The following is a 26,723-nucleotide window of genomic DNA, read 5'->3' on the forward strand; positions in this document are numbered from 1 at the left end:
TTCCGAGCAGAGGCAATAAATCAACTTCAAATCAATGTTCATTCTTGGATGGAAATTATTCCCGTTATAACCAACAAATGACAAGAACCAAAAATCTCTCAGAACGTATTTACAAAATTAAAATTTAATAGCTCTTGTCGCAAGTTCACAAATAATGAGACGCCGTCCCTCTTTGTTTACCCCGAGTTACAGGCGCGGATCCAGGATTTTGAAATGGGGGGTGAATTTTTGTAATAATGTAATTTTTTATAGAGCCAAAGCCTGGTTGAGGTGTTTGAGGTCTGTGCAGCGAAGAGCTCTCAAGGAGCTTATTAAGGTTAACTACAAAGAAATTATTCTCAAAAAAGCAGATAAAGGCAGAACAACCGTCGTTATGAACGGAGAAAACAAAATCAATGACGGACAGAAACAATTGGATGATAGAAATAACTGTCAGCCACTAGACGAACCAATGGTTAGAGACACATCCCAGAGAGTTAAACACCTCATTAATGCCCTTCATCAAGCAGGGTGCATAGACGAAATGACGGTTAAATGGTTTAACCTAACACCAAATCCGCCTCGAAGCCCAGTGTTTTATACCCTCACAAAAATTCACAAACCGACATTAGTCGGAAGTCAAGACCTATCATATCTGGGTGTGATGGCCCAACAGAACGCCTATCATCATTCGTAGACAAACTACTTCAGCCAATAGCACAAATACAGGACTCGTTTCTAAAAGATACGACACATTTCATAAGGTTTATTGAAAGCACTAGGGTGCCTAGAAACGCTTTTCTAGTCTCAATGGATGTCACTAGCCTTTACACGAATATCCCACAGGAGGACTGAAAGAATCACTATAGTATGCAACGCATACGAGAACTTTCATGCCAATAACCCTCCTATAGCTACAAATTTCCTCAGAGAAATGCTCAGCCTTATACTGAAGGAGAACTCCTTCCAAACACACAGAACTGCCATGGGCACTAAAATGGCAGTAGCTTTTGCCAACATCTTTATGGCATCTATAGAAAAGGAGATCTTAAGGCAGAGCGTTCACAAACCACTAATGTGGAGAAGATTCATTGACGATGTATTTTACTTGTGGGATACAAACAAAGAAGAAATAGAAAATTCATTGAGCAAGCAAATTCGTACCACCCTACCATAAAGTTTACCGCTGAAGTCTGACAATAAGAAACAACATTCCTGGATACAACAGTCTATAAGGGACAGAGATTCGAGAAAGAATCGATTCTCGACGTGCGCACACATTACAAACCTACTAAAACATTTCAGTACACAAACTACAACAGCTGCCACCCAGCAGGCACTTCTGAGGACAAACGCTTCTAAAGTAGTGTTTGACGAAAACATTAAAAACTTTAAAACACGCCTGGTATCGAGAGCTTATCCTGGTAACCTGGTGGACAAAATCCTCTCCGAAGTTAACTTCGCAGAAAGGAAGAACGCTCTTACACAAAAACAGAAAGTGCACAAGAAAATTCTACCCTTCGTGACACAATTTCAACCATCACTGCCATGTTTGAAAAATATTCTAATGGACACTAAATGGCATTTAATACAAAACCAGCCGCTACTAAGAGAGATATACAAGGAACCTCCCTTTATCTATTATAGAAAAGGGAAATCGCTTAAAGACATGCTTATTAAAGCAAAATTATAAAGTCTTTTATCAACACAATGGGCACACAGCGGGAGTCGTGTAGGTCTGTCAACCCCATTTCAACAGGCTCAAAATGAATAAATTGATTGGTAGAACCAGTCATCGCTAATGCACATTCTCCACCTCAATTAGAGAAATCAAATATTATTTCAATATTTGACGGATAAGGAAAAAAAAAGGAAGGGGGCTCAAAAAAAGGGGGGGTGAAAATTCACCCATTTCACCTCCCCTGGATCCGCCCCTGAGTTATGTCTCTGCTCGTCGTCCATCTCAACACACGTGCGAAATTGGAATTCGAACATAAAGTAAGGGCATTCAGCTTCCTGTATGAATTAATCGTTAGGATTGGTTGTTGTTTTTCCGCTCGTAAAAGCTAACAGTTGATAAGGAGGCTTTTGCCTAAACACTAACAGAATTCGACGCACAATCGCTTCCACTTTGCACAGCTGACGATCGTCGAAAATCAATATGGTTCGCTACGGCATGACTAGGCATTTATGATTTGATACGACCCACGACGACTTGCTTTTCTCCTCTGCTTGAGCTATCGAAAGATTCAAAACATCTCGGATATTTATTTAGCGAATAATGCTGCTGAATGCAAACATTTTGAAGCGTTTTGTAACCAAAACACAACACTCTCGGAAAAAAATGTCAAGTAGAGTGACGTCATTGTGTGGTAAATTAGGTCCCAGTCCCGCGACATTTTTTTTAAAGGAAAAAGCGGCCAAAATTTAAAAAAAAATGGTTTTAAAAAATTTTAGACAAGTTTTATTCTTAAAATTAGTTTGTGCACGCATCAAACTCCTAAAAACCGAGAATTTTTTTTTTGCCATATACACTTAAAAGGAATTCTTTCACGTATTTTTATTTTCACTTTGAATAGCTAAAAACATATTTCAGTATCGATGGAAACGTTAAAATAACCGTTTAGTTTTGTGGACAATTACTACACAGCACGTTTACACCAAAACTAGCATTAATTGCCTTTTTTCCCTCGCGATGGGAACAAAGAACAAAAAACTCAGTGACACCCACTGAAGTGAGAGACATTGTTGCTAATAGGAAGTTCAAATAATTTTTTCTCAACAAAACAAGAATAGAATTCTTACAAATACATGGAGTAACTAGGGAATTTGAAAGTGTTGAAGCACTGCAGCATTGAGAAAGTCCCTTACCGATTGTATAAATGTAGGGAAACTCTGTTGTCGCGAATTGCGGGCTGCTAGGATGCAAATAAATTTCCATTGAAAATAAAACCTCTTTGTTAAATTACAGTTCGTCGTCTTCTACGATGGTTTGTTTAGTGGACGCTAACAATATGGAAGTAATTTTATTTGGGAGCCTCAAGGTGGAATAACTAAAAACGAAGTACAAAATTAGAGACAGCATCGACAAAGAGAAATGTTCGGTTCTTGCAATCAAAACTACAATATAATGGAAAAGTATTCAGTAAATTTCCTCAAGAAAGCTATGCAGAGAAGCCATTGTAAGATGCGTGTCTATAATTTAATTCAAAATGGCTTTGATATTAAACCAATTTGCCATCAATTATAAGTTCCTTCGATTTTAGAATATTATTTTCCATCGTTTTCCAAAGTTCAGTAGATTGATGAAATTTGGCATGTGATAAATTTACTTTGTGAAAAGAAAACGACGAACGAAAGAAATATTACTCCAAGTTCATATTTTCTCATCAAAAGGGATTTTTTTCAATGGAATTTTGACAGGAAGACAAACAAATGGGTAAGGGTATTTACCTCCCCCGGTGTTTTTGACAACTTAGAATTAATGGCTTGGTCAATGAATTCGAATCTCCACAGTAATGAGGCATAAAAAGATAGTCGTGTTAACGTGCTGACTCAGTTTGCTCTCGGGGTGAAGATGGCTACTTTGTTGCAAATTATCGTCTTAATCCAACTTTCAACTTGGTTTGGTAAGTGCAGGTTATGATTAGATCAGAAGAAAAGTTCGATTGTCCTGGCAAGCGGAAACATAAGTAAAATCGAGCTGCATTTTTTTTTTATGTCGTGCGTGGTGGATTTTTTAGCGGATAAATTTTGGCGGTTCCCAGTTAACATTATTGGCGCTTTAACAGTTTACAGTTATGATGCAATGATGACTGTAAGTTATCCGTACAATTAATCTTCAATTAATCAGGGGTTTTTGATATCTTTTGTTAAAAATGATGAAATAAGACCTTGAATCACCTGTCAAATAATTCTAGAATGACGAGAAGAGCGAAATCAACTCAATTCTTGAAAGAAACAACTCGTGATCTGTTCTAGCGCATTTTGGAAACAAAAATGCGAGAACTTGAAAAACATTAGCCTAATATTTTTCAAGTTTCAATCCAAACCGGCCTACTCTGTCTCTGGCCAGAGGCACTAATCGACAGTTTTATTGCACTGGGGTGATAATTTTTAACAAACTTGACAATTATTTCGTTGTTTCTGCTAACAGTCAAACTTTTTTGGGTTTTGAAATGACAGCAAATTTTCGTGAAGCAATTTTTAGCGAGGTTTTCGAATTGCTCTCCTCAAAAGGCGGGTCAAATTTCATTTAAATTTCGACTTCAAGTTTTCCGACCTCGTCATAAACATGGTGCGTGCACCAGCCGCTGTTCAAAACGGCTTTCCAGGAAGCTCTGAGAAGCCATGAAAACAGACTAAAATGCAATTTTTGTAGGTTTTCTCCGAGGAAACATTGTTGTTTAATTTTCGATCGAATTTTAACGCTATCCAAACTCTTACATTACGCTTTGGCGAGCTGTGGTTAACGTCGGAAGCATGACCTCACTCGGTGGTTGCCGAGGAAATTGTGCAAGATGTTTTATTTATTTGAAGCGAACTTAACGAACCGATTTTCTCAAAAAAATACAACGGTGTTGACAACATGACCTGTTCACGAGCGCTCCCTTTGTTGTGATGCAATGAAAACATGTTTTCAAGGAAGATTTACAAGTAACAATCATACATGCTTTAGTTTTTAGTAAATTGTACTATTGTTCCTCCTTGTGGTCAAATACCACTGATACAAATATTGGGGAGTTGCAAAGTGTTCAAAATTAAGCTGCCCGTATTATTAGTAATACTAAGAAATACGATCATGTTACTCCTGGCAGTGTTAAAAAGCCTAAGGTGACTCCCAGTATAAAACCAATTTATACTTCATGGATGCCGTTAGGACTTTTAAGTGTATGACGGGCATGGTTCCAGAATATTTGGGTAACAAAATTATTTTTAGAGGTAAAGTAAGTGGACGGGCGACTACATGGAAATTCGCAGCAATTGAATATCCCATTCTTAAATATTAAAACAGGGCAGAGATCCTTTTCTTATAGAATTGTTAATATATGGAATAACTAATCATCTGAAATTAAGCTTAGCCACTGTTTGAATAGTTTTAAGCGTAATTTAAGAAAGTAATCTTCTAAAAGACCTTTTACGATGAGCTACCCCGTACCCCGTTTTTAGGTTGGTTTTTAATATATTGAACTGATTAACATTTTTAATATTTATTTATGTAATGCAAATTTTCACTGGAAAACCCCTAAGGGAGAGTGTCAATAAATTATTGTGTTGTATGCCGAGAAGTATTCAACTGGCGGTGAAATTTAATTGCTGAAGCAAACCTAGCGGCATTGGGATTCAAAGATAGTCTTTTCAGTGTATCCCGATTTTCCCGATTCAAATAGACCAAATAATCCCAGCCTATGCAATCCCGGTACCATGTATGTTCCCTTAATTATCACTAGCACAATCAATTTAACTCTAAGTTAACGTTTGTTTCTTTAACTCACACTGGCAATGAATCATATAGAACGCTGCAAACAAATGACCACACAAAATCAAATCAGTCTGCTTTAATGTAATTTTCGTTATGTATATTTATAACATTTGGAGCTATAATATGACGATGGAATCGCACCGTACGGACACCTTGTTATTACCAAGAGTTTTCTTGGTCCCACCTAATACATTCCCTTAAAATTAAATCACTTAATAAGGACACACCGATAATGCGGACACTTTTTCTAGTCCCAACAGCAATAAAGCAATAAAGGGATTTGACAGTAGATATCCATTTCATTTTATGTTGCTTACATTAACTATGACGGCATTATTGCCATTTGTGAGTTGTTATACCGCTTTGAGCATTGATCAGAGTTCTTTCAGCGTCAACAATCTTACTGTCTCGGGTTCCTATCTCATGCCCTTGGTTCAGTAGTTATCTTTTTCTCGTCCAATTCCTTTTTAACCTTTTTCATAACACACCCGAAGACCGAGTTAAACAAGCCTAAAGAAGCCGCATCACTATTTTGTTGGCTGCTTTCTTTACCGAAAATATTTTTAAAATATATATTCTGTCGTTCGTATTCAAATAAGCACTTACCTCGTCCTATAGGTCAAAAATAAAAAAAGGAAAAAAAAAATTACCGTGAACGAGGCAAGAAGGGCTAATATCAATGCCAACCAATCAGGACGCAAATGGAAGGCATTTTAAAATTCACTTAACGTTAGAATAATTGTTAGTTGTAAACCCCTGTCAAAACCCCCTCCTGTTCTCCAAAATTATTTTGTTTACCCTTTTCACATCCATCCGGGGTTTTAAAGTAATGTTTCTTAAATCGCACGAAAGCAGAACTGGTAAAACGTCCAAATATGTAAGATTGAATTTTGCGGGGACAAAGATGCAGCACAATAAACCTAACAATATATAAAATTAGTAATGACGTTTTTATGTATTGTATCTGTTTTTCATTGCGCAAAATTTCACGGAAGGAGTAGAACATGTAATGAGCCCATGTTTAGACACATTATTCAGATCGATGTTATTATTGGAGAAAATAATTTGCTAACTTAATTGAGGTGCTCAACATAATGTCACTGCAGTTAAATTGCCTACAGTCTAAAATGAGTAACGCATTTGGTTGTATAACTAAAATTTGTCAGCCATACGACCAAAAAAAAAAAAAAAAAACCGTTTTGTTCGTGTTTGAATTTTAATTGTCACGAAATTAAATTAAAACCTTGAACAAACTTTGAGGAATAATTGGACACTGAACTGCCATATTTCGTTAGCTGAAAGTCAATCTTCCTCAGTACGCGCCACATTTTAATTTACCACCCGTAAAGTGGTAGCTAGGGTTATTTGAATGTTGGAAATACAGAACTTAAGAAATTATCATTTTTCATTAAAGTCGGAAAATAAGCTGTCGTCAAACATTTACCCCATTCTGGGGGGTCAAATAAAGGATATTGTCATTATCAGTAAAACTCTCTTCAACTCCTAGCTCGCACTATTTTCGGGCGGAACAGCCGTGAAAATTTATCATGGCGTTTAATGTAAAACTCATCTTCGTTTTGGAAGCCTTCTTTGTCGGTGAGTGGCAATGATGAATACATTTGTATTAGTTGCATTTGTTTTTTATGGGTAGAACCTAGTTTTTCCAAGACTAAGCAACTAACAAAGGTTTTGTTGAAGAACCTCCCAATTCATCATTTCTTTAACAACCAGATAAGCCAAGAGAAAAAAGAATTACCTTCTTATTAAAGAGCGACTCTTCTTTAGAATCTCACATTCAATTATTATCTAAAAAAAATAGATTTTGTTGATAACTGTGCCTTTAACTTCCCTTGGCAAGTAGGTAACAATACGAAATACGAATGGAGACATTTTAATTTCCCTAAAATTTTGTGATTCGTATTTTCGAACCTCGGGCTGTGCTCGAAACCCACTGTCGACATTGTGAATTTTGCAAGACTTGCAACTGTTAGTATTGGATAAACACGATGACCCTTCACGTTTATGATATGATAAATTGCAATCATAAGCGTTAATTACCGTAATAAATCTGAGGGCACAAAGTTTGTCTAATTTGAGCACTTCTTGCAACATACGGTTTAGCCTAAGTTAAGATGAAAAAATTGCAAAATTGGTTCGTATTTACAGGATCCTCTTCATATCAATGGAAAGTTCCATCCATCATCTGTAAAAACTGTTAAAACAATTGGCTGCAATCCAGTTACTGTTCCAGAAGTGAGAGGTGAAAGTTGTGACATTTGACTGACACGGAAAAATTGCCATCGAACATGTCATCAAAGAATGTTAGCAAAAAACCAAGACATGAGATAACTATCGCTTTGAAATTTCTTCACGAAGCAAGATATCAAACATTACTTTCTTACCAATTTGATCGTAATAAAATCGCTGGAAGAGTTTCATTAAAGTTGTCAGGTAACGAGATAAGGCCATCACATTGAAACGAATTCACTGTCCACCATGTTTTTGTTTCCTTAGCCGCTGATCTGAAACTCATTCATTCAAAGATTCATTGAGTTGTCCTCGAAGTTTAAAATTTGATAACGTTCATCACAAAACATTTGGCTGTTTTCATGTCGCAACAAGCGGCCTTCATTAGCAAATGTATCTTAAGACCTTTAAGAGTGGTCCATTAAAATACAGAGAAACTGACAAAAGGCTAAAAAAAGTTTCTACTTTCCCTCACTTTGTCAACAGAACCCTTTTTGGTGACTTATTATTTTAAAAAAATTATAAATCTCAATTTCCTTTTGATTTCACTCAAAATTTAGATAGTTGAAAATTTGCATTTTGAGTCGGGTTGGCACTTTTGTGACTGTAAAATTTAGGGCATTTTCAACTCGCTCGTGTATTTTTTCTACATGATTCCGTGCCTTGGATTCCTTTTTCACAGTTGTCGGAACATTTTTTAAGTTTCCTTTCAGCTAAAACCTAGACGGCATTGTTTAAATCTCTAAACGTTTTGGTCAATCACGGTATGCTTTCTGGAGGCTATTCACAAGACGTTTTTATATTGACAAAACTCCAAACCACTGAAAAGCTATCTGGTATGATAAAGCTTCCCCTTTCTTCTATCAGCAACGAGAAAAAATTTTGGCGCCCGATAAAACTGCATTTTTAAAGAAATTTTGGCGCGAATTCACTTTGCCAAAGATATTTCACATATTTTCTCTATATTTACATGGATCCGCTCTTAAGGTGAAACGAAATTTTCAATTAATCATCCTTTTCCTTTACAGCGTTAACTTTACAATGTTGATATAAATAGGTATGCATTGAGAAAAAGACAAACTTGTAATGTTTCGACGGAAACCAGTTAGGAGCGTGCAAGATCGAATTATTGCTAAAAAATAAAACGTGAGATCACGTAAACATAAAGACGGTAGTTTTAATTTTCTTTAACGTTCCTTAATGCAAAGCTTTTAAGTTGGCAATGGTACAAATTTGTCGGAGAAAAGGCACGGGAAAAAGGAAGAGACAGGGGTGAAATTAAGAAATAATGAAACAATTAAAAGTTTGATAACAGGAGAAGGATGGAAATATCTGAACAAGTGAAATATTAATTAAGTCGTTTTAAGCTTCATTTAGACTGAATTTGGCTTTTATGTCCACTAACTTCCATTTTTTTTGTACTCTAGGATATGCCGTTGGAGGTAAGCTGAATTTATTTATGTTTTCAAATAATTATGATAAAACCCAAGTACTGAAATTCATCATTATCTGAAGTGGGAGAGGTATTAGGAGCTGTTTACATGGAGGAAGAAAGATCCTAGCACTAGGAAGATCCTAGCGCTAGGGCCAAGTACAACTTTTTACATGGAAACTGAATAGAGTAAACATATGACGCTAGGATGATCCGCCCTCTACGATTTTCCTAGAGATAGGAACTTCCTAGCTGAGAGATATAGATAAGAAGATCCCAGCACCATGTAAACTAGTTTTGCTCGAAAGATCCTAGTCCTAGGGCAAAAAGGACAAACATGGCGGTAGCCAGCGTTCAGCTACTCAAGACCGAAAGTTACTCTTCTTTTCTTTCTCCATTTGGTAGCCACTTCAGCCGAAATTTCTGCATGTAAAGCAAACGAAAATTTTCCACCTTCTTCCTAGTGCTAGGATCTTCCTCTCTCCATGTAAGCGGCCCCTTAGTACTATTTGTTATAGTACTAGTAGCTAACGAAGAAGAAGAACAAGAAGAAGAACAACAAGAAATTATATTATTTCAGTCTTACTTTAAGAATTTGTGGCTGACGATCGACGCTGTATTCACTGTTTCCCAGAACGTCTACGAGGTGAATGAGGCTTTTTTCCTCATTTGACCTCTTCTCATTGCTTCCCAGTCTTCAAGTGAATCATGGTGGTTTAGGAAATAAACAATTCAAGGAAACGAAAGATATAAAGTTGTTTACAGCGGCTCGAAGATTGCCACTGAAATTATTATAGTCGTGTACTCGAGAATCGCACTGCAACCCGGCGGTAACTATTGAAACACGGCAAAACGTTTAGCTAGTTTGGTTGCTCTTGACCTCCAGATCGTCGTTTGCAGAGAAATTTACAGTACCTTAGCTATTAATGGGCCCTAGTCAGCCACACCTTTGTTTTGTTTATATGTCAGAGTTTGGCGATTGTATTTTATTCGGAGTAAGTCGAAATGAATGAAATCACTTTAAAACTACGAAAGATAATGAAACATATTTCTAGGAACACAACTTACAGTACTGAAAGCAATAAGATTTCGCTTCACCATGCAATATCAATAATTTCGATGGCATCGAGAATGGCGGAGGCTGACTAGGGTCCTTTAAATGACGTATTGAACTCAGCAATCTGTTGAGATATTTTGAAGAAAAAATATTTATTTGAGAGGTTAGTACTGCACTAACAGTATGTTTACACCGAACCCAACTGTTATAGTGAAATACGGCACACGTTTTCAGTATGAAAGTCAAAAGCTGAGTTATCATCGTTATCAGATGAATCTAATTTTTTTAAATTCTTTTTATGTTGTATTGTTAGCTTGGCAATCTGTTTAGATTTATTAGACAAAACAAAATTATGTGTAAAGTTGGAGGTAAACTGAGTGTGTCCCTTTGAAGAGAGGTTTGAAGCAGTTAACAAGCCCAAAGGGAGGGTAATCCCGTGCCTCCAGTCTTTGTACGTACGTCCCAGGGCGAAAGTTGCTTCAGTCATCAATTATTTCCCATATCACTTTCTTTCCTCTAAATTATCATTTCATCTTCTTCATTAGATTGCGACTCTCCCCTCGGAATGGAGAATCGGGCTATACCAGACGCTTATATCACCTCTTCCTCTCAGGTATGACAAACCATCTATGCGTTTAAACACAGCACCTTCTTCGGTAGACAGACATTTATTTGCCGAGTTTGTGTTACCATACAAGAAGCACTGGTTGAGACACTTTCTTCAAAGCTAGTCCTTTCGTAATAAATACAACGATTTTACGTGACGCCATTAACAGATAATAATTTGTATTCTTAACCACTCTCTTCCTTTAAATGTTCTTTTTGCAAACAAAGTTTCCAAAAACCGTCTAGTATTCTTGGGACAGAGGGACACAGAAGGGTTCTGAATCTACAAAGGTCTTCATATTTGGCATGCAGTCGTCTTATAGTATTTTTATTTTATGTAAGATAACTATTTCTTTGACATAATTTGCACAAATGTAAAGATAAAAAATGTACAAAGAAACAAACTGAAGTTTGCTGTCTGCTGCCTGAATTGAAATCAGAGTATCTCCAGAGTAGCGCCAAAGCACATCAAGAAAGCTGCACTCAACAAGTTATCGTGTCTTAAGTTAATACTTAGAAAGTTATTTTCATTAAGTTTAAGTGAAGCTTAGGGAACAAAAAAATTAAATGCAAACATTTATGGCGTGTCTTATACATCATTCCATTTAATAAGCATTGACGACACAACTCACACACCACCTTATTTTGCACTCGTAAGAGCAACCCACTCCTTATTTCAATTAATTAATTAATTTGTTTCTACATTTATTTCTTCAAGTGGGATGGTAATCATGGACCAACAAACGCAAGGCTAAACAAAGCAGCCGGTGGAGGTAAAACGGGCGCCTGGTCTGCTAAGAGAAACGACATACACCAGTGGATTCAAGTCATTTTTCCTGAAGTCACCAAATTAAGTGGTGTGGCAATCCAGGGCAGATCTGACTACGATCAATGGGTTACCAAGTTTAAAGTGGCCTACAGCCTTGATGGAGCAAATTTTGTCACACAAAACAAAGTATGTTACAATGTATCTGATTAATCTGATCAGTATCACCGTGATGATTATTCGTCTCAGGTTCACTTTTACCATCAACTGTTCTTCTCAGGCCTCATTTAGCCAAACGACTGTGCTTTAAGGCCTTATGATATAGCTCCTGGTTTCAAACTATCTGTTAAGCAAACAAGCTTTACTTTCCAGATCTAAGCTAATGTAAGGTGTAAAATGACCTGACTATCAATGCAGATATTTTACTTAATTTTTGGACCAAAATGGCTTCATCTCATTTAAAGAGTTCTTAAATAAGTTTAACATTAAATGTAACTTTCTACAATATATACCATGGTTTAATTTCGGCTATACCAAGTCAGTAAAAGGCGATTCTTAAAAAAGAAGATCAATGTCGCGCTACTGAAAACAACCAAACTAAAATCGACAAGCTTACATGCAAAATTATCTAAAACAACTTAATTGATGGATAACAGTATCCTCCTCCCACTGCAGAAAAAGAAAAGATTAACAGAATTCAGCTTTAATGCACAAGACCAAAAACGCATTTATTGCCTTTTTTTTCAGGTAACAAGAGAAGTAAGGCTATCCGTCTTTCAATATAAGATTATCCATAACTTCCTTTATATACAAATAACATTCCGGCTAAATAAAATGAAAAAGAAAAAAGCAAACCCCTATTGTCTTTATTGTAGCAATATTGAGCAAATTATCTCGCATTTATTCTCCAACTGTTAGATAGCTACCCTTTTTTCGGCGAATTTATCAATTGGTACAACTCGCTCCACACAAAGAAAATAACTACACTTTCGGAAAAAGAAATTATCTACGATGTGTTAAATGACTCGTCAGCTTGTTCAACCTTCAATCACGTGATCATAACAGGAAAGTACTTCTAATATACTAATGCGATTAATGAAAGAATGTTCCAATTTGCAGATTACAATAATCTAGTATATGATAGAATTGAATTAGAAAAATACATATCTGTAATGACAAATACTCGAACAATCTTTTTTGTAAAGCTATATATATTGTTCTGATGTAAGGTTTGGTATTGTAAGTATTGTAAATATCGTTGCTATTGTAATTAGTGTAGGCTGATGTAAGTACATATGTATTGTGAGCTTTGCAAGTATTATTAGTATTGTAAGTATAGTAAACATCGTTAGAATTATAAGTGTAGTAGTTAGTATTGTTAGTATTGTAAATCAGATTGTAATTAATGTAAGTAGTGTAACGCGAGTGGTGTTTACTATTATAAACATTATATTCTGCGGTATGTAAAGCTAATAAAAATTGCTTTAAAAAATACTTAGTAAAAATTTTACTCTTCTTCAATGAATTCTTTAGGTATACGATGGAAACAACGATAGGAATGGCGTTGCTTCCAGGACATTAGATTCACCCGTTGTGGGTCGAGCATTCCGAATTATTCCAGTTCAGTGGCATGGACACATATCAATGAGAATGGAACTGTATGGCTGCCGTCTGACATCAGGTGCTGTAATGCATTAAAATATTTTCTCGATTGGCAATGGTATTTTGTGGTAGCTTATGGTATAGTTAAATAAGGGCTTTGTGCGAAGAAAATATGGTTACCGTATAATTGTGATGCTTATTATGATGAAAACGGCGAGTTTGACATTATTTGATGATCGAGTTCATGATTACGATAATCAAATGATGGCGGATTCTGAGAAGGCGACTTTGAACCTGAATAACGTTTTTTTGTTTGTTTGTTTGTTTTTTTGAATAAATGCCATGAAATTTTAGCCCTTTTTGAGAAATTTATAAGGAAAAGATTCGATGCGGTCGACTAGTGTTCATTGACTTTGATTTGAAGGCTTATTTTATCATAAACGGAAAATCTCTTTTTTAAATGAGAAAAAATACTTTACTAAACGTCTTTGCACACGAGTGTTCGATCATTGGTTTCCATTACTCAGTTTTCATTGAATTACGGTCCTTTCCTAAAGTTGTTGGAAAATCCAGAAACCCAAGTTGGCGGATCCAAAACGGCCGCCATTTGGCAATTACGTCGTAATTCATGTCATATGACATCATCACTTCCCGTTCCATGCTTCCATCCTCCTTGTCGTAGCTTTTATAATTGCGAAGTTATTGATCGGTGGGGGAGAGGGGGGGAGGGGGAAATTGAGATTGGGCGCATAATAATGTGGCCCCAGCAGGCTAAAAAAAAATTAAATAAAAACGGCCTAGAAAGGGTTAATTATGAAATGATGATGTGGCAGATGATCGGGATCAAATTACTGTTTTCAACGGAGATGGTTATGGTGGAAATAATTATAATAAGGAGAATTATGACGATAAAAGTGATGGTGATGTTCATGGTGGTGAGGCTGATGATGATGGTGATGATGATGATGATGATGATGATGATGATGATGATGATGATGATGATGATGTAGAAGAAGAAGAAAAGGACTGTAACGGCAATGGTGACGATGATCTTTTTGTTGATGATGATGAGTATGCGATTGTAACAATTACTGTATAGCATTCTATAAAATTCACAACGTTTACTTTTTTAAGGGATTTAACCAAACAACTGTTATCATGTACTAATTTATTATAAACGTTTTATGTAGTTTGTGCGTCACCTTTGGGGATGGAGAATTACCGTATTCCTAATTCTGCTCTAACCGCCTCCTCTGAGGTAAGTATTTTATTTTAAATTTTCTTCGATGTTATTTCACAGTAGCGTAACTGATATTTACCTTGGGGATACTGGGGAAAGGTGAGATCGTGTATAACCCAAATAATATTAAAGGTCTGTCAACTAATCATGACTTGTAGTGCACGTTCTTTCAATGCTTTTTGGAAGTTTTTTTTGGTTTTTCATATAAATCTATCATGTTGGATTTCGAGGTTATTATGTCGTAATAAAGTTGGTTTAGTTTCCTCAAGAAAACAAATATCAATAAATAAATCAATAAATCAATAAATCAAGATATAAATGAAGGAGGATTAAAGGCGTAGAGTAAATTGAACATATCAGGGAAAGTTATGAGTCAATACAAACTTTGGAAGTAACTGTGTACTTTCATTTGCCTTTGTGAAGATCTCTATTTAACTTAATCTAATATCTTGGGGTTTCTAACTCTGGGTTGGGCTCCGACTGTTATCGATTCTGAACGGCAGCAATCTTGAATTTGTGTAGGTCTTCTACCCTCAGATTGTATGAAAATTTATCAAATATTGTGTCAAAAGCACTCACGTACAAAATTTTTACAAAACATAATTTTTAACCAAAACATAGCGGCAACTGAAATCTCCATAAATTAAAGTTACCTTGAAGAAGCTGCTTGAATTTTGAACTTTCGGGTTCTTGTTATTTTCAAAAAGTGGGCCTTGTCTTGTTACTTATACTGCTCCTCAATAAAAGAAGCAATGGAAGCTATAAATATTTTGGATAGGGAGTGGACCTTAGGCTGTTCTGGTCTGTTTTTGATCTTGTTAATGGGCTTCAGGTGTGAGTGGGTTGGTTCAGAGGAAGATTCTGAAAGACAGGAACCACTAACGACAAGTGTTAATTCCTTTAGGGCTTTCCCCTCCAGTTCAACTCGTCTAGTTAAATTCCCATTTAGCTAACAGAAAAAAATCTTCAACTTACTTTTGTGTTTCAACTACAAGTGGGCTGACAGCCATGGAGCTACCAACGCCAGACTCAACAAACCCAGCGGTGGAGGTAAAACTGGCGCCTGGTCTGCTAAAGCAAACAATGAAAACCAGTGGCTTCAAGTGACCTTTCCAAATGTAGTCAAAGTAACTGCGGTAGGAATCCAAGGGAGATATGACTATGACCAATGGGTAACCAAGTTTAAAGTGGCTTACAGTGTTAATGGTGCAGACTTTGTTACACAAGACAAGGTAATAGGGCTACATCATGCAATGGCATGCAAGTAATGTTGTATGTAAATCCTATTTTTAGGCCTTAAACAGTATCTTTGAGCACAGCTGATAAAACCAAATAAAAATACTTATTTTTATTCATTTTATCTTATTAGCTTCGCCAACATCATGTAAATACATTCAGGTAATCAAACAAAGTAACAAAAAAAAAAGTGGCAGGGATTTCGTAACAGCGTACGCCAGTCACTGCGGGCCCAGAAAATTAGAAAAAAAAAATATAAGAGCAGTTAAAATACTTAGCCACAAAATTAAAAGCAACACAAGACAGGCTAAACAAGGCTACGACACTTATTACATTTAAGACAGACAGACTTAAAAGTGCGGGGATTTTTACAGTCGTAATTACTTAAGGCGGTCTCGTAATACTCTACCATTGCCTGTTTAAAATCATTCAGGGCCGGTTCATGCGCAGGTTCTGTTCATCAGCAACAACGTTCCAGACGCGTATGCATCTGATGATGTAGGACTTTTGATAAGTTACTGTGTGACATTTAGGGTCTACAAATTTAATAACACCACTAGGTGAAGATCTTGTAGGCCTCGTGATGCGAGCTTTAGGAATAATTAATGGATCTACCGATACGAAACCATAAATGATTTTGAAAAAGAACACCATATCTATATACTCATGCCAGAATGTAAATGGAAGCAGATCCAAAGATTTAAGTCTAACCATGTGCGAAACTGTGCAGGAAAAAGGAAATTTGATAGCATATTTAGTGGCATGCCTCTGTGTTCATTCCATTCTTGTAATTAAGTCAATAGACTGAGGAGCACAAATTTGTACTGCATAGCCGAAAAGAGGTCTAACTACAGTAAGACAGACCGATCGCCTAACGTCGATATGCAATGCTCGACTCAATCTTTTAAAAATAGAAGTAAGGACGTGAGGTTAAATAATGAGGTAGAATGGATCAAAATTGCGGATTGCTCAATTTATATCACCAGTGATGACTTGGTAATCTCACATCTTGCTTAAGGTATACACGGGGAATAGTAACCGAAATGGTATAGTTATCAACGACTTGGAGCAAGCGGTTCAAGGTCGAGCGTTTCGCATAATTCCAGTTCAATGGCATGGGCACATATCATTGAGGATGGAACTGTATGGCTGCCATCTAACATCAGGTATACTGTGATAAATAAAATACTTGTTTGATTGATAAGGATGATTTGCATAGTTAGTTCTTTTGTTGCTGTCTACTGTGAATATGTTTCAGAAGTGAATTATGCTCACAAATATCGGACTCGTTCGGGAACTGATGATTTTTTTTTCCAGAATTCCAGGCCCGTAAAAAATCAAATCTTTCTCAAGATACGGTGTTTAAGTACGGAATAGTCTTCCATTTTCCTTAAAAGTACTTAAGAAACCACAATTTAAACTCCCCTTAATTAAAGAAGCTCCTTATTGAAGTTTTATAGGCTGAAAAATCAATGGCAGCATCGTGGTCTCTCACATTGAATCGGGAACCTTGAAGTATACATTTCACCCAATAAAATCACATCAATCAAACTGATTAGCCCTAGATTGCTTCTACCTCGCCTCGAATACCTCTAAGGTTTCCCATGGATCCTTGTTTCTTTTTCAGGTAATGTTTTAGCTGCCAAATGATTGGTAATTCTGGTGATACTTATAATGATAAGGATGACGACGGCAAGAAATAATAGTATTAGTACCATATAGTACCAAAAAAATCGAGAACTTATGGAAAACGCAGAGTTGCAGAGTCGTCATACTCCTTAGGAATGATTTAGAAATTGAGGAGGAATCGTGTTTAGGTGATCTGTTCACAATGGCGGAATAGTTTGAATGCGGCTGTGCAAGGGTAACATTATGTTTTTTTCCCAACATCTACGAGTCAAAAAAGGTTAGTGACCAGCGTGAGTATTCTTAAGATCTCCAGGAACAATTGAACAGCTATGTCTCGAGTCCTGAGCAAAGAGTAATCATTAGAGGTTACTTCAATGTTATCTTCGATTCAGAACTTTATGTATTGTTCGGATGGGCCCCCATTACTGAAGGATTCGGTTAAGGTACTTAAAGAACTACATTAGATCGTATTGATATCCGGATAAAATGATCGTTTCTTTATTCTTTTCGTAGAATGCGCCTCTGCTCTAGGAATGGAAAATAACGTCATTCCAAACTCTGCCATATCGGCCTCATCCGAGGTAATTCGTAGCTTATTATTAAAGTTCTGTTGGACTCCCCCCTCCCCCGTCCTTCTTCTCAAAAAGAAAATAAGTCTATCAATAACAATGAAACAAAAGCTTCCGAGGCGTTTCTTTAATATTTAATTTAATAATATTTCTTGTTATTAATATACTAATATTATATTTTAATACTTAACATGAAAGTATGATCAAATGCCCTTTTTCAATCAAAAGTGGGGGGACCACAGTGTGAGAATTTAAGGCTCAAATTCACGTATAGAACAAACTAGCTGACACTCAAGCCTACAGAACTGAGAAATGGCTATCCTTTGCCTCATGCGATCAACGAATTCAAAGCTAAATAACTTCGGTTGGAAACAATACAGGAACTCACATCACACAACCTTTAAGACGAGGAGAATATTTATAACATGTCGTTCTAATTTGGTCTGTAGTTAAATTCACATAAGGTTTTGGTGCTTGAGGTGAGATTTTTGACAGACTGGCAGGTCTAAACATCGGTGCCATCAGATGCTGACACTCCATGTCCACCTCACTTGAATTCGCTTTATACAAATTTATTAGCATTCAATTAATGGATAAAATGTTTACAGTCAACCCTCTCATAGCGACCACTTCTCGTAAGCGACCACCTTCCGTAATCGACCAATTCGTAAACAACCGTTTTGTTTCTCAGTCAAATACTGTTTTAAGAGCTGCCACCACTCAAATTTCTTAAGGGTACCGCGACCACGTTTTTGGCCAGACATTTGACATGTTCTTTTGTTTTCTGTTTCCGCTAAGCGACAAGCCAACATAATCAGCTATGATCGTTAGTAAAATAAATACTCAGAGGTGAAAAAAGTTCAATTTTAAATGACGCTAACCCGGATTGCTGACAGATAAAAACAGTTTACAGGAAAAGAAGATAGCTATAATTAAATCTGTAAATAAACGCGTATTGTTACAGTGTTCTGCTCCAAAATGTTACACAAAGGTTCACAAGAAGAAAGAATAGATGTAAAAAATTCAAATAAATTAGTTTCTATTTGCCTAATTTTAGCTGCTTAGGTGATATATTTTTGAAATTAATTAACTAATCAATCCAGTATTAGGCTTTCTTTGTTGATCTTTCCCGTAAGCGACCACTTTGTCGTGCCCAAAGGGTGGTCACTAACGAGAGAATTGACTGTAGTTACCTTTGTGTTTCATTTAATTGTAAGTGGGCTGGCAGCCACGGAGCTACCAACGCCAGACTCAACAAACCCAGCGGTGGAGGTAAAACTGGCGCCTGGTCTGCCAAAGCAAACAATGAAAACCAGTGGATTCAAGTGACCTTTCCAAATCTAGTCAAAGTAACTGCAGTGGGAATCCAAGGCAGATATGACTATGACCAATGGGTTACCAAGTTCAAAGTGGCTTACAGCGATAATGGTGCAGACTTTGTTACACAAGACAAGGTAATAGGTCTACATCATAAAATGCCTTGCAAGTAATAGTGTATCTAAATCCATATATAGGCCTTAAACAGTATCTTTGAGCTTAAAAAATCAAATAAAAATACTTATTTTAAGTTATTTCATTTTATTAGCTGCGGCAACATGATGTAAAAACATTTAGGTAATCAAACAAAGTAACAAAGAAAAAGTGGCAGGGATTCCGCAACAGCGTGAGCCAGTTACTGTGGGCCCAGAAAATTAAAAGAAATATAAGAGTAGTTACACTGTAAAATACATAACCCCAAGATTAAAAGCAACACGGGACAGGGTGAGTAAGACTACGACACTCATTACATTTAATACAGACACAAAAATACGGGGATTTTTGCAATCGTAATTACTTTAAGAGCGCTCCCCAGGGACTTTCACCAACGACCATGCAAGATAGAAAAATCGAAAGTCGCCAAACTTTGCCATAATAAAGGAGTACTAAAACCATTCGTAGAAAGACATATTTCAGTTTGTTTCGATAATTGTTTTACCTTCAAAGTGACTTTTTCATTCTGGTGGCCTGTGAGCGGATAAAACCGACTTAAAAGTGTCACTTGTATGGGCCGCTCGTCTTGAAATAACGAAGGAGTAATGCACCTATCAATGTTAAGCCCGAGGGGGGGGGACCCCGGGCATACGTGGGGCATTTGACTTTTCAGAAGATTTTTTGGTCAAAGTCCCCACCGTGGGGCCCCAAAACTGGGTCAAATAAGATCAAATATCCCCACCTTAGGGAAGTTATATCCCTAAAGTTCATAGTAGTTGTTGTGTATATTTTACAAATAATTGATATAAATTGCCAAGCTTTTTTTTTATATTTTAAACTCCTTTGATGCTTTGTGTAATCCGAGGAAAATAATCAACAAATCTAGCATTTCACCTCAAAAACAGCCGTGCTTTCCAGCCAGCGCTCCAGTGAATTCCAAGATGGCCGGCACAGAAGTGACTAGCTACCAGTCCTCCTCGCAAAAAAAAAGCAAACGTCCCCACCCTGGGGCCCTGATTCTAAGTCAAACTCCCGAGGGTGGGGAAGGCAAAAGAGGTCAAATGCCCCACATATGCCCGGGGTCCCCCCCTCGGGCTTAACATTGATAGGTGCATAACACAGGAGTAACATAAAAATCGAAGTAATTGAACGTAAGTAAACTAATTCCCTCACACTTTCACGCTGTCAAATGTACATTAAACGAGAACCAGAATTTTTGGCCAAATTTTAAAAATTAACTGTTTCTAGCGGAATTACAGCCTGCCAAAATAATGCTAAAATTCAACCGCAAAAAAAAAAAAAGCATCCTGGTACATGGCTTTGTCAACCAAGACTATACTCATCGAAATAGCAATGTTTCGTGTACAATTTGATGAAATAAAATTTTTGGGTAAATAAAACGATATCGTGACGCATTGAACATTTGCCGGATTGTCTGAGCCTGGACCACAAATTCCGCCAACAAATTCAGAGTATCCACAAGAAACCATGATGCTCCATGTGGTTTGTGGATCTAAGGTCCGCGTATATTACGTGACAGTTATGACATGCAAGGTATTTCGGCGGCGTCGAAAGGTTCAATGGTCGTTTGGAAGCTAGAAGCAAACTCGTCTTTTCTTGTGAAAAGGGTTTTAAAGGTACGATAAGCCATATAATCAGTTAAAGTAACGACTAACTTTGTTTGCTGTTTGTGATTTTAACGTAAATAAAAATATCCTAAGTGGAAATCAAAACGAACTAATTTATATGCAAAATTTGTCGATGTTGTAGCCCTAAACCAAATTACGTGTTCGAAACTAAAATCATATTAACTTACGTTAAACTTCTGATCACAATTCTAGCGATTGACTTTATTTAACATTGTGCTTTGAAAGAATGCCCAGAGTTTTGAATTGTTTGTTGGGAAAGTCAAAATTAGCGAGTGTGATGTGATTCATAGCTTGCCCTCCTTTGAAGGTCAAAAGGTCAACTTTTGATGATAAATAGCATGTTCAAATAGCGCTCCAAAAATTTATCGTTTTATTTACCCAAAAAGTTTACTTCATCAAATCGTGCACGAAACATTGCTTATTCCGATGAATATAGTCTTGGTTGACAAAGCCATGTACCAGGATGCTTTTTTTGCAGTTGAATTTCGCATTATTTTGGCATACTGTAATTCTGCTACAAACGGTTAATTTTTAAAATTTGGCCAAAAATTCTGGTTCTCATTGAATGTACATTTGACATCGTGAAAGTGTAAGGGAATTAGTATGCTTATGTTCAATTGCTTCGATTTTTTTTATGTGTTACTCCTTCGGTCAGTATAAAATGCAGACTGCAGACTGCAGACTGGGTATAAAATGTAGACTAGGTATAAAATGCAGACTGCTGACTGCAGACTGGGTATAAAATGCAGACTGAGACCAAAACCGTCTCTTCGGCAAATACAGGATACATTTTCAATTTTCAACTTACCCTAGTGTCACGCAATCACATTTCCGAGATCATCTCCCACGAAATTGACCTTATTTTTGACCCATTCCTCGACAGTTTGTTTTCTTTATCTCGATTGGTAGCTTTCATTTCCTGAGGCCCTTTCTTCACAGAGAAGACGCAAGTTTAATCGCTTTGCATTAGTTCGAAAACAATTACGCCCATGACGGTTTTCATTATTATAATGAGGGAAACAAACTTGATTTCCGAGGCCGGGGCAAGAAATTTGAAATCTTCAGATTTTAACTAGCTTCTTTGAATATTACCGAAGTTTGTCAAAGACAAATTGTATACCTCCAGTATTCTAGCAATACATGAAGACATATTTAATTTTATTTAAAAAAAAAAAACATTATTTTACTGCCACCCTGACTGCCACTTACCGATGTCGCCGATGTCATGTTGACGCAAAGCGGCGAAAAGGTCAACCACGTGCGAAGTAAAGGTCATGTGTCCGCGTTATTGCTTACGTCATGATTTGGGGTTGTTTATTTCAAGGTTGACGCTTTTCGAAAAGAATATAATAATGTCAATTTCATGGGAAATGATCTCGAAAGACGATTGTATGACACTGGCGTAAGTTAAGTTGAAAAAATTCAAAAGGTATCCTGTATTTGCAGACGAAGAGGCGGTTTTGGTCTCAGTCTGCATTTTATACCCAGTCTGCAGTCTGCAGTCTGCATTTTATACCCAGTCTGCAGTCAGCAATCTGCAGTCTGCAGTCTGCATTTTATACTGACCGGTTACTCCTTCGTCATTTCAAGACGAGCAGCCCCTACACTTTTAAGTCGGTTTTACCCGCTCACAGGCCACCAGAATGAAAAAGTCACTTTAAAGGTAAAACAAGTATCTAAACAAACTGAAACATGTCTTTCCACAAATGGTTTTAGTAGACCTTTATTATGACAAAGTTTGACGATTTTCAATTTTTCTATCTTGCATGGTCGTAGGCGAAAGTTCCTGGGGAGCGCAACACGAGATAGGCTGAGCAAGACTACGGCACTTATTACATTTAAGACAAAGTCTATCCATGTAAGAAATAGAGCAGAAAAAAGGAAATTTGAGAATATATTTAGTGGCATGCCTCCGAGTCCTTTCCATTCTTGTGATTAGTTTAATAGACTGAGAAGCCCAAATTTGTGTTGCATTGGCGAAAAGAGGTCTAACTAAAGTAAGATAGAACGATTGCCTAACGTCAATATGCAATGCTAGCCTCAAGCAGACGTAAGGACGTGAGGTTAAATAGTGAGGTAGAATGGATCGAAGTTACGGGCTGCTAAATTTATATCACCAGTCATGACTTGATAATCTTACATTTTGCTTAAGGTATACACGGGGAATAGTAACCGAAATGGTATAGTTATCAACGACTTGGAGCAAGCAGTTCAAGGTCGAGCGTTTCGGATAATTCCAGTTCAATGGCATGGGCACATATCATTGAGGATGGAACTGTATGGCTGCCATTTAACATCAGGTACTGTGATGAATTAAATATTTTCTTGATTGGTAAGGATGATTTGCATAGTTAGATCTTTTGTTGCTGTCTACTGTGAATATGTTTCAGAAGTTAAATCATGCTCACAAATATCGGACTCGTTCAGGAGCGAATGAAAATTTCTTTTTCCAGAATTCCACACCCGAAAAAAATCAAATCTTTCTCAAAATGCGGTGTTCAAATATAGAATAGTCTTCCATTTTCCTAAAAGTACTTAAGAAATCGCAATTTTAATTAAACTTGCATTAAAGGAGTTCCTTCTTGAAATTTTGTAGGCTGAAAATGGCAGCATCGTGGTCTCTCAGATTGAATCAGGAGCATTTAGGTCTACATTTTACCCAATAAGATCACATCAATCAAACTGATTAGCCCTAGATTGCTTCTACCTCGGCTCGAATAGCTCCAAGGTTTCCCATGGATCCTCGTTTCTTTTTCAGTTAATGTAAATTGCTTTAGCGAAAAAGGTTTTAGCTGTTAAATGATTGGTAATGCTGGTGATACTTATGATGATAAGGATGGCAACGGCAAGAAATAAGAGTATTAGTACCATATAGTACCAACAAAATCGAGAAGTTATGGAAAACGCAGAGTTGTGGAGTCATGATACTCGTTAGGAACGATTTAGAAATTGAGGAGGAATCGTGTTTAGGTGATCTGTTTACAATAGCGGAATATTTTGAATGTGGCTGTGCAAGGGGTACATTATGATTATTTCTACAAGCAAAATAAGGTTAGTGACCAGTGTGAGTATTCTTAAGATTTCCAGGAACAATTGAATAGCAATGTCTCGAGTCTTGAGCAAAGAGTAGCCAACTTCAATGTTACCTTCGACTGAGAAGTTTATATATTGTTCGGATGGGCCTCCAATAGAGAAGGATTCGGTTAAGGTACTTAAAGAACTATATTTGGAGTTTGACCGTATTGATATCCGGATTAAAGTGTCGTTTCTTTTTTTCTTTTCGTAGAATGTGCCTCTGCCTTAGGAATGGAAAATAACGTCATTCCCAACTCTGCCATATCGGCCTCATCCGAGGTAATTCGTTAGTTATTAGTGAAGTTCTGTTGGACCCCCCCACCCCCCACTCCCTCCCAAAAATCTACAAATCAATAACCATGTAACAAAAGCTTGGGAGTGTTTTTTTTAAATATTTAATTTAATAATAATATTTAATATTCTCTACTGCACAAATTAAAATGTAAGTATGATCAAATGCGCGTTTTTAATCAAAAGTGGGGGACAATAGTGTGAGAATTTAAAGGGACACAGTCAGTATGTGCACATGCGCATTAGATACTAATTTCGCTGATTTTCATATCATACTTCATCTCAAGTTTCGCGCTGAGAAGCGCATCCTTTGAAAAACCTAAACAAACCTTGTCGAGTCGAAGTGTTTGCCAGTCAATATATTGATTATAGACCTAATGTCATATATTAGAACTCTCATTTTCTTGATATCTTGGAGGATTTATTGATAGACTTGTCCAGGGAAAGCCAAACGTCAACGAATACCTCTGAAGTCGAAGAATCATTTAATCGTTTACTTCGGTAAACGGGCGTGTGAAAAATTATCTTTGCTCAGTGTTTCTACGTTTCACAGTGTTTGCATGAGAAGCAAATTGAGTTCAAATATATTAGCGAATATGGTCATATGCCAATTTTGAAACGCAGCGAATCGACTGAACTGCAGTGTAGCGAAATGACCGGTAAGCTTTATTTCTGCTTTCAATCTGATATTTTGCTTTTATAATTTCGTTTCTACAACTTTTCCACTATCTAAATTTGGGAACCAAACCCATGTTATTGCAAGAAAGCTTGCTCGACCCGTAGAAAACAAGGTTCTTCCGAGAGGTTGTTCTTGTCAAGGAGATAATCGACGGTGTACCTAAGCTTGGAAGCTTGTCTTCGTCTGAGCTCCAAACCAAGCAGCCATGACGCGAAGTTCGAATCGTTTACGAAGATTCCCTCCGCACTAACCTTTCACCATGTTGAGAAAGTGCAATTTTCCAAATATATATCATGGTGATTTGCTCTCCAATGTTTTTGATTGATTTCTCTCGTTATTTTAGTTAACGCAGGCGATTTCTATCGCCTGGCGCCTTCACGTTTCCCATCTCTTCTTTTCATGTTCCGTTGGAGACGCGATCCACACTGTTATTAACCAAATATGATAAAATAATATCACAGGATGAGTAAAAGCATACTCAAAAACAGATTTTCAATAAAGGATTGAAAGTCCAATAAAACACTGAAAAGATTGAAGCGGATATCTGGATGTATTCAACGCGTACTTTTGATTTCAGATTAAGGAAGACGCTTTTCAAACTGACAAAACTAGTGTCCAGGTCAGAAGGGTCACAAAGCTGACTGTGTCCCTTTAAGACTCCAGTTCACGTATAGAACAAACTAGCTGACGCTAAAGCCTATCGAACTCAGAAATGGCCATCCTTTGCTACATTCAATCAACGAATTCAAACGTAAATAACATAGAATAACATAAAGTAACATGGAAGTATATATGGTAAGTGATGTCAAGCCTTAGAACTTGTTCCCCCTCGGTAGGAAACAATACAGAAACCCACAGCACACTAATTTGGTCCGTCGTTAAATTTACATAAGGTTTGGGTGCTTGGGATGAGATTTCGGACAGACTAGCAGGTGTAAACATCGGTGTCATCAGATGTTGACACTCGATGTCCACGTCACTTCAATTTGCTTTAGATAGATGCATTAATGTATCAATGCAGTATCAGGCTTATTTTGTTGATCTTTCCGGTAAGCGACCACCTCCCGTAAGCGACCACTTTGACGTGCCCCAAGGTTGGTCGCTTACAAGAGAGTTGACGTTACCTTTGTGTTTCATTTAATTGTAAGTGGGCTGGCAGCCATGGAGCTACCAACGCCAGACTCAACAAACCCAGCGGTGGAGGCAAAACTGGTGCCTGGTCTGCTAAGACAAATGACGTAAACCAATGGATCCAAGTCACTTTTGTTGATGATATCTACAAAGTAACTGCGGTTGGAATCCAAGGCAGATTTGACTATGACCAGTGGGTTACCAAATTTAAAGTTTCTTACAGTGCTGATGGACTGAATTTCATTAGGCAAGACAAAGTAAGTAAATGATTCAGTTATAAGCTCACAGTAACCTGAAACGTGACTAGTGAATATATTATTTGCGAAAGTTATAATGGATAGCTGTACACGTCAACTTTCCACTCAGCTTAGTTGCAATCACATTTGCTGTTTAAGAGACAGAAGGAAATAGGCCTATTAGAAAAATGTCAATGGGTTGTTCAAGACTTTCTTTTTTCTAAGACGTTTACAATTAAATAACGCAATGTTAATCTATTTAAATCTTATGTTATTTGTAACGGGATATGCAAGTGGGTAACAGAAAGGCAAATATATTCATTAAAATTTCGCTAGTAACTGGAAGT

General features: G+C 37.0%; 1 protein-coding gene across 9 annotated transcripts in view; it reads left to right on the plus strand.

Moving 5' to 3' along the window:
- Positions 1 to 26,723, plus strand: part of LOC146479794 (uncharacterized) — a 78,203-nt gene that overhangs the window by 13,153 nt on the left and 38,327 nt on the right. For 5 of the 9 annotated variants that reach the window (XM_085110629.1, XM_085110633.1, XM_085110632.1 and 2 more), the window contains exons 3-14: positions 9,136 to 9,150; positions 10,743 to 10,810; positions 11,522 to 11,758; positions 13,103 to 13,250; positions 14,362 to 14,429; positions 15,407 to 15,643; positions 16,666 to 16,813; positions 17,790 to 17,857; positions 19,063 to 19,299; positions 23,117 to 23,264; positions 24,251 to 24,318; positions 26,158 to 26,397. In XM_085110629.1, coding sequence (XP_084966755.1) covers positions 9,136 to 9,150; positions 10,743 to 10,810; positions 11,522 to 11,758; positions 13,103 to 13,250; positions 14,362 to 14,429; positions 15,407 to 15,643; positions 16,666 to 16,813; positions 17,790 to 17,857; positions 19,063 to 19,299; positions 23,117 to 23,264; positions 24,251 to 24,318; positions 26,158 to 26,397 — 1,682 coding nt within the window. Of the gene's footprint in view, positions 1 to 9,135; positions 9,151 to 10,742; positions 10,811 to 11,521; positions 11,759 to 13,102; positions 13,251 to 14,361; positions 14,430 to 15,406; positions 15,644 to 16,665; positions 16,814 to 17,789; positions 17,858 to 19,062; positions 19,300 to 23,116; positions 23,297 to 24,250; positions 24,319 to 26,157; positions 26,398 to 26,723 lie in introns of those variants that run through there. The other 4 variants (XM_085110634.1, XM_085110636.1, XM_085110631.1 and 1 more) reach the window with 4 other exon arrangements.

The sequence above is a fragment of the Pavona decussata genome, unplaced genomic scaffold, assembly GCF_977016875.1.
Source record: "Pavona decussata unplaced genomic scaffold, jaPavDecu1.1 SCAFFOLD_58, whole genome shotgun sequence".
NCBI classification, from domain to species: Eukaryota; Metazoa; Cnidaria; class Anthozoa; order Scleractinia; family Agariciidae; genus Pavona; species Pavona decussata.